Here is an 8,892-nt window from a genome sequence, read left to right as displayed (position 1 = left end):
AAGAATACCCTTGGCAGGGAATAGAGAAGCAAAGATTAAAACAGAGACAGAAGGAACACCCATTCAGAGCCTGCCCCACATGTGGCCCACACATATACAGCCACCCAATTAGACAAGATGGATGAAGCAAAGAAGTGCAGGCCGACAGTAGCCGGATGTAGATCTCTCCTGAAAGACACAGCCAGAATACAGCAAATACAGAGGCAAATGCCAGCAGCAAACCACTGAACTGAGAATAGGACCCCCGTTGAAGGAATCAGAGAAAGAACTGGAAGAGTTTGAAGGGGCTTGAGACCCCTTATGAACAACAGTGCCAAGCAACTAGAGCTTCCAGGGACTAAGCCACTACCTAAAGACTATGCATGGACTGACCCTAGATTCTGACCTCATAGGTAGCAATGAATATCCTAGTAAGATCACCAGTGTAAGGGGAAGCCCTTGGTCCTGCTAAGACTGAACCCCCAGTGAACGTGATTGTTGGGGGGAGGGCGGCAATGGGGGGAGGATGGGGAGGGGAACACCCATAAGAAAGGGGAGGGGGAGGGATTAGGGGGATGTTTGCCTTTGCCCGGAAACCGGGAAAGGGAATAACACTCGAAATGTATATAAGAAATACTCAAGTTAATAAAAAAAAAAATGGGGTAGAGAACTAAACAAAGAATTCTCAACTGGGGGAATCTCGAATGGGGAAAGAAGGACTTAAGAAATGTTCAAGATCCTTAGTCTTCAGGGAAATAAAAATCAAAACCAACGTGCGATTTCACCCCACACCAGTCTAAATGCCTAAGATAAAAAACTCAGGTGACAGCATGCTGGCGAGGCTGTGGAGAAAAAGGCACACTCCTCCATTGTTGGTGGGATTGCAAGTTGGTATAACCACTCTGGAAACCATTCTGGAGGTTCCTCAGAAAATTGGACATAGTACTATCTGAGGACCCAGCTATACCACTCCTGGGCATATACTCAAAAGATGCTCCAATGTATAAAAAGACACGTTCTCCACTATGTTCATAGCAGCCTTATTTATGATAGCCAGAAACTGGAAAGAACCCAGATGACCTCCAATAGAGGAATGGATACAGAAAATGTGGTACATCTACACAATGGAGTACTACTCAGCTATCAAAACAATGATCTTATGAAATTCATAGGCAAATGGATGGAACTGGAAAATATCATCCTGAGTGAGGTAACCTAATCACAAAAGAACACACATGGTATGCACTCACTGATAAGTGGATATTAGGGAAAAAGCTTGCAATACCCATAATATAACTCACAGACCATATGAAGCTCAAGAAGGAAGACCAAAGTGGGGATGCCTCCGTCCTACCTAGAAGGGGGAACAAAATAATCGCACGAGGTAGAGGAAGGGAGCAGCATGGGAGGGAGAGAGGAGGGCAAGGTAAAAAGGGGGCAGGATCAGGTGTGGGATGAGATGGGAGAGAAGTTCCAGAGGGTTAGGAAATTGAATTGAGGTGTGTAGCAGTGTGGGATGAGGAACTGGGGTAGCCACTAGAAAGTCCCAGATGCAAGGAAAATAAGAGTCTCCAAGGACCTTGAGGGGATGACACTAGCTGAAATACCCAATAGAGGGGAGAGAGAATCTGTAGAGACCATATCCAGAGGTTAGGCATGGCCCCCATTTGAGGGAAGGGGTCACCCACCCATCTCAAAAATATTAATCCAGAATTGCTCCTGTCTAAAGAAAATGCAGGGACAAAGAGTGGAAGGAGAGACTGAAGGAAAAGCCATCTAGATACTGCCCCACCTAGAGATTCATCCCATCTGCAGATACCAAACACATACACTATTGCTGATGTCAAGAAGTGCTTGCTGACAGGAGCCTGATATAGCTGTTTCCTGAGAGGCTCTGCCAGCACCTGACCAATACAGATGAGGATGCTTACAGCCAACCATTGGACTGAGCACTGAGATCCCAATGAAGGAGTTAGGGGAAGGACTGAAGGAGCTGAAGGGGTTTGCAACCTCATAGGAAGACCAACAGTATCAACCAAGCAGAATTCCCAAAGTTCCCAGTGACTAAACCACCACCCAAAGAGTACACATGGAGCAACCCACGTCTCCAGCCTCATATGTAGCAGAGGATGACTTTGCCAGGCACCCATGGGAGGAGAGGCCCTTGGTCCTGTGAAGGATGCCCCAGTATAAGGGAATGCCAATGCCAGGGTAGAGAGGTGGGAGGGAGAGAGTGGGTGGGGTTGCACTCTTATGGAAGCATGGAGGAGGGAGGATGGGATAGGGGGGTTGTTGGTGGGGGAACTGGGAAAGGGGATAACATTTGAAATGTAAATTAATGAAATAATAAAACTATTTTTAAAAAAGAAGCCTTATAATGAACCAGTTCCCATTCTGGGGCCTTAAATACAAAAGCAAAAATACCATAAGAAAGACTTGAGAAAACTTGTGAAAATGCATTTTTATTTTATTTTTTAAGTTATAAAAATATGAACATGTCAAAAATAGTTTAGTCCACACATGAGCAGTTCCAGCCATTTAAAGTCATACACATTACGGAATTATACAGTGTATGGATAAAGCAATTCACAATGGTTCAATTCTGTTATTGCTAATTATACACAGTTTTGAGATTGTTCTCCACCAATAGAAAGGGCAGCGATTGGACATTTTAATTGTTTCCACTAAAGATGTAGTTAATGGAAAAAAATTCAAAATAAGAGCAAGCCCACTCTGAATAGTCTAGAATGCGTATGTTTTGATAAGAACTGAAATAAACCATAGTTTTAAATATCAGTTCTATCCCCTTCTACTTCATTTAAATAATACAATAATTAAAAGTGCATTTCTGGACCAAAGTAAATTACTAGTTTTAAAATTGAGTGACAATTTAATTTTGATCATACCACAGAACAAAGATAGCATGTTAACTTAAAATATTTAAAAACTGCAAAAAAATTGTAAAATTTAAAATTTAACTAAAAACTAAAAACTTTTTTTTTGTCTTTAGAAGCTAAGACATAAAGTTAATGAGTTTGTTCCTTTGAAGTTTATCATGAAGATCTTTCCCTTGATTTCTGGTTTTTTTTTAACCATAAGCAGAAATATTTTAATATTATTTCTAATCCAGTGCCATACAGAAATAAATCATAAGATCATAGATTTAATTTTAAAAAGTAGGTAATACAGTTGACAGTGTAAACACCAGAGAAGAAAATCATTCCTGCGCGTGGCGGGTAAGACCCAGGAGGCTGTGGGCTCGAGGCCTAAATGGAATACTTTGGAGTTCGGGGTACACAGGGATTGAGCAGTAGCCTCCTTTCTACCTTTCAGATTCTGAGACAAAGTTTACTGCTGATATCTTAATCCTATGAATTCACAAACTAGGGTGGACACTGGAGATAAATATGAAGGGGAGTAAAAGGATCTTAAAATCCAGTTTTTAGGACCATTTGGCAAGGATTCTTAGACACTTTCGGGAGACAATCCTGAAACTAGGCTACACTTGCAGGAGGTAGGACACGAGTATGGCCACCTCTCTCGTGTGTTGGCTTCAGTCTCAGATTTCTATATTTCTCATTCCATACTCTCCCATTAAAGCTTTTATTCTCACTCCCATTTATCACATAAATATATTGACTTGAAGCTTCCAAGAAAATGTTTCTCTGAGTTGCTACTGCCACTAAATGTACCCAATACCCAAGTATCCATCAAGACCATTTTCGCCCATCTAGTTGATTACTTCATTTCAAAAGGAAACATGTCAGAAAACAGCAGGACTATTATACACTTATATGCAATTGAAATATGACAGAACACTAGCATAAAATTAAATTGAACTGACTTCAAATATCTATACTTATATATTAAAACTTTAGTACCATTGTTCATCGTAAACAGGCATGTGCTTCATTGAAAAATTACTCTAATAACTGAAAAACCACTATTTCCTCCTACAGAGCTATCTTGTGCTATTCCATAGACAGTATTACAAAAAAGGACTCCATTTGTGCAAGAGATCGGGTTCACAGTGAATATCTTAGTACCTAGATCATGTTTAATATTACCTTGAGAGTATCAGTAGTGGAATGTATGCATAAGGCATGTAAAAAACTATCTTTAAAGCTTTTAAGGGCAATAATCCAAACTGGCAGCTAATCTAGCAAAGGTGCTGCTAGGAATAAAAAAATATTACATACATTTAGTTTTAGCACATACACTTAAGTTTATAGTACTTTTGCAACGAAATATATTAATTCACATTAAACTTCTCTTGCTGGAACTAATGGACCAATCGAACGGGCTTTTGCTCCTTTAAATACTAGCCCAATCTTGAAAACGGAAGCAATCACTTGCAATCTTCCACACCGTGCTGTTAGGAGTGCTCTGTGCAGTCAGCAGGAAGTTCTGGTTAAAGAAGTGTTGTTTGTTTCCATCAAACTTCACCACTCCACTGGTCACGACGAGCACTGTAGTCTGGTACTGGGTAGCTTGCTCTTTAGCAATATAAGCAAGAGGAATAGGTCACATTACACATCTAAGCTTATGCTGCAATGTTAAAAGTTTTTTTCATGAACGCTCTTTATTTTAAGAAGGCATTTCAAAGTCAATATATGAATATTTTAAAAAAGTATTAAGATGATTCTTTTCAGTCTAGAAAGATTTGCAGGGTTCTCTCAAGTTTCAAAAAAACAGAGATCATAAATCCAACATGACTACATGCTCCCTGTACATGTTAATATTTCATTAGATAGCTAACATCATTCATAGTTTATCTCTAAAGCCATTCTTCAGGAACTATAAGGGGAAATATCATTATAAACAACTACTTAAGATAGTGAATTCCCCATCTAGAGGTGAACTGCATCAATCCACTGGGAATCAAATTCTATCACAAGTCATTCTCCCATAGAATACAGTTCTCTGAAATTTTAACAAACACTCAAACACATTAATCTATGATATGATATTTAATTTTTTTCTGTAGGCATTCTCCTTTTAGATAACAAAGAATCACAATCTCCCAAAATTAATGGTGGTTTCTGGAGTGAAAACAAGACCCAAATCCTGACTATATAACTTGTTTTTTTGTGACACTTAACTTGCTCAAATAAGTAACCATACCCACTATTGAAGGTTACTGTTGCTTGGGGTGTAAACCTCAGTGTTTACTAACAGAAAATGAAGGAGATTCTTTGAAAGATCATGATCTTACCATGAACTGGTTGGCAATCTAACATATTGATCTGGAATTCACTGGAAGGCAACATCTCAAAAAAATTAGCAAGGGCTTCCAGCCCTGTAACAACATTTCCATTCCAGATTAGAGTGGCCTTGTCCAAATACAGCCTGACAAGTGCCTAAAAATAAAGGAAGAGTTTAAAAATAGATATTTTAACTCACAAGCATCTTCTACAAATGCATTAAAAGATTATGGACGGTATGTAAACATTTTCATGGCACAGTCTCTACCTCCATGGTTTCTATTTCCACTTCTTTTGCCTGGTTGCTTTTGGAAAATAATGTGACCATGATGCCTACCTTGCCTTGAATAGGTATTATCCCACTCTGTAAAACTGGAAATTCGTATTTTAATATTTTCATATTAGTTTTGATGACAAAACCTTGCTTGTTTTATTCTCAAAGGTAAAGTTGGATTAAAAGTATCACATATACCCTTGCACTGATAATGAACTATGTTACCTGTCTTTTTTTAACTTTTGTCTTGTATTCCAGGATGGCCTCACACCTAGGATCTTGTCTGAGCCTCTAGAATTCTACAATTACAGAAGTGCACCAAGAGGGGCTTGGCTATGCTGTCCCATGTGCCCCTTAACTTTACTTGACTTTACTCTATCTATCTATCTATCTATCTATCTATCTATCTATCTATCTATCTATCTATCTATCTATCTATCCATCCATCCATCTATCTATCTATGTGTGTGTATGTTTGTATCTGTCTGTCTATCTATCTATCTATCTATCTATGTATCTCTGTATCTCTATATCTATCTATCTATCTATGTGTGTGTATGTTTGTATCTATCTATCTATGTGTGTGTATGTTTGTATCTGTCTGTCTGTCTATCTATCTATCTATCTCTGTATCTCTCTCTCTCTCTCTCTCTCTTTATCTATCTATGGGTCATCTATTTTTCTGGAACAGGGTGTTACTATGTAGCTCTGGCTGTCCTGGAATTAGAGGCTTATGCCATCAAACTCAATAGGATACAGTAGTTCTGAAAGCACCAAGATAAGATAAATGACAAATATTTATGACAAGGGACAATAAGCATCCACTGTCATAGATTTTCCCACCCCCAGGTCCATGTCAGCAATTGTAAAATGTTTTATCTTACTTTAAAAAGTTTTAAAAATAACAAAACAGTCCTGTACTGGTAGGAGAACAAGGCAAGACTCATTTAATCATATGTTGGAATAATAAATACAGTTAATTATTCTTTATAATACAGTTCAGGTGGTGTTGCGAGATGGCTCAGTGGTTAAGAACTGAGGATGTGAATTCAAGTCCCAGCACTCACATGTCAGTTCACAACTATCTGTAACACCATTTCATACAGGCAGGCAAAACACAAATGCACATAAAAATCTATAAAACTAGAGTTGAGGAATATGTTACAATGAAAACAAAAAACGATATGAGACCTTGATGTATTAAAAACTCAAAGCATGTGTATTACTAGGAGTCTTACTGTGAACATCAGCTACGACTGTGAACCTTAAGCAGACATTTTCTATTAGTATAGAAAATAAAAGAAGCAAACCAGGAGACCTCCCTGCATCATCGCTTTAACTTTGTTAATTTGAGGAACTAAGAAAAGATCAATCACTTATATGTACAGGTATGTTGGACCCAGTTATATGAAATGTCTAAATTAATTCCTGAACTGGGTATATGGGAGGAGTGGTAAAAGTACTTGTATAGTATGTTAAGGCCCTGAATTCAATTTCCAGTACCACATTTTTTTTTCCAATTTAAAAATAAAACGAGGTTAAAAAAAGTTGGGACTTGGCTGAAGAGCATGGTAAAGGCAAACTTATGCTTCCAGAGCTGGCATCTTTACTAATACCTTATCATACCTTCTATAAGCAACTCGTCCTCTTTTCTTTTTATATTTTTATGTAAAAAATTTTAAATTTAAGTATTTTGATCATATTCTTTCTCTCCCCCAAGTCCCACCAGATCTTCTCCCTAGACTTCCAATGTGCTTGGGTTTCAAAAATACAGCGAACCATTCCCCAAATCAAGAAAACAAAATGAAACAACACCAAAAACAGGAAAAACAAAACCAAAACTAAAAATCAATAACCAAAATGTAATCCAATAGAAGCAACTCTTGAAGAACTTGTGCAGCATAATTAAGTATGCAGGTTCAGATAAATGGTATTTAAACAAAAATAATATTTAAACAAAGAATTATATAGACTATAAAACTCACATGTCGTCTTTTGTCCATTGTCTCATAGTAAATATTGACAAATTCCTCAGCAGCTCTACATGCCTGATCCACATACATTTTAAAATCCTACGAAAGAAAATTTTCTACAAGGTAAATTAAGTTCCACCAATCACCCTCAAGCAAAATACAAAAAAAAGCTGTCAATTTATGCACACCACTCTAAAACTGCCTTTGAAAGCCACTCCTATCACATAAATTTGAATACTTTTAAGGTTAAGGCATAAATTTCAGCGTAAAAAAATCTGCTGTTAGTTTTAGGTGTATGTCTTTAAATAAAACAATCAACTCCCATCTTCTTTTCACCCTTCACATATAAATCTTTGCTTGGGATGTAAGTAAAGAAAAGCTCAGTATGACAAAGCATTCACCTATAAAAGGGCACCATAGTAATTGTAACTTGGAGATGTGCGGAGACAGAAGCCTAGGTGTGAGGTGTGGGCAATCATTGAACAGGCTAGTAAAATGCTTCGTTTCAACTTATGACCAAGCTCAAAAGCTACTGAGTTTTAAAAAAAAACCTGTCAAAATCCACATGAAGGTCTAAGGAGCCTCACTTAGACATTTTTCTTACATTATATAACTACTCACTGGTGTTTGGAAGCGAATTGCAGAAACTAAGAAATGGAACCTGATAAAGTAATCATTTTACCTGAAAGGCTCTGTTCTTTTGAATTAAAACAACTGCCCCTTTTTAAAGGGGATCAGAGGCTTTTTTTTTTAGCGCCACAGTAAGGACACCACAGAAAGTCACAATCCACCAAGCCCTCATCTTCCTGCTGGCTTCTACCCTCCCGTCTGCCGCTTTTTCTCAGGACCAGGGGGCGGGTGGAGGGCGCGAGCCCCGCCCCAGGGGCTGGCGGGCCAGACCCTGATTCGCCACTTGCTCACGTGTCCAAGCCCGGCTCGCGCCTCCCTTCCCTTCCCTCCCCTCTGCTGCCCGAGCCCTTGCTTTTCAGCTCGGCGCGAGGTGCCCCGCACTCACCACGGCCATGGCCATCGGGGAGCTTGAAATGATCTGCTCCGGCCTTGGCACCTGAGGTGTCAGCGCTTCCTCACTCTTCTGGGTCCTTTGGCTGCGGAAGGATGAAATGTTTAGCAACAAAATGAACCGCGCCAAAGGCACAGAATATTCAACCCGCCCATTGTCCCCCGGAAGTAGCTCAGTCCGGTGTTAAAATCACCCCGATGTTCCAACTTTAAGCAGCGTTTCTCTTCAGTTCCGACTGATCCGGTCCATCCATTTTAAATCACTTGCAAACTGTTTATTTAGCATAAGAGAAACAAAAGAAACTAACCAACTTACACCACCCCCTCAAAAACCTCAGCCAAACAAAAGGTGGGGCACCTCAAAAACACCAACAAAAGGTGGGAACCTTGCTTTTGCAACCTTAATATGGAAAACAAATGCATCTCAATTTCCCAGCTATCT

At 39.0% G+C, this 8,892-nt stretch overlaps 1 protein-coding gene across 1 annotated transcript; it reads right to left on the bottom strand.

Moving 5' to 3' along the window:
- Positions 1–2,425: 2,425 nt before the first annotated feature.
- Nxt2 (nuclear transport factor 2 like export factor 2) lies at positions 2,426–8,630 on the bottom strand. The gene is made up of 4 exons (XM_032890302.1): positions 8,446–8,630; positions 7,443–7,529; positions 5,195–5,339; positions 2,426–4,475 (listed from the first exon to the last, which is right to left on the bottom strand). Exons 1-4 carry the CDS (start codon positions 8,458–8,460, stop codon positions 4,294–4,296), a joined length of 429 nt encoding a protein of 142 aa, XP_032746193.1. The 5' UTR covers positions 8,461–8,630; the 3' UTR covers positions 2,426–4,293.
- Positions 8,631–8,892: the final 262 nt, after the last annotated feature.

The sequence above is a fragment of the Rattus rattus genome, chromosome X (genome assembly GCF_011064425.1).
Source record: "Rattus rattus isolate New Zealand chromosome X, Rrattus_CSIRO_v1, whole genome shotgun sequence".
Lineage (NCBI taxonomy): Eukaryota > Metazoa > Chordata > Mammalia > Rodentia > Muridae > Rattus > Rattus rattus.
This window is presented reverse-complemented; position numbering and strand designations above follow the sequence as displayed.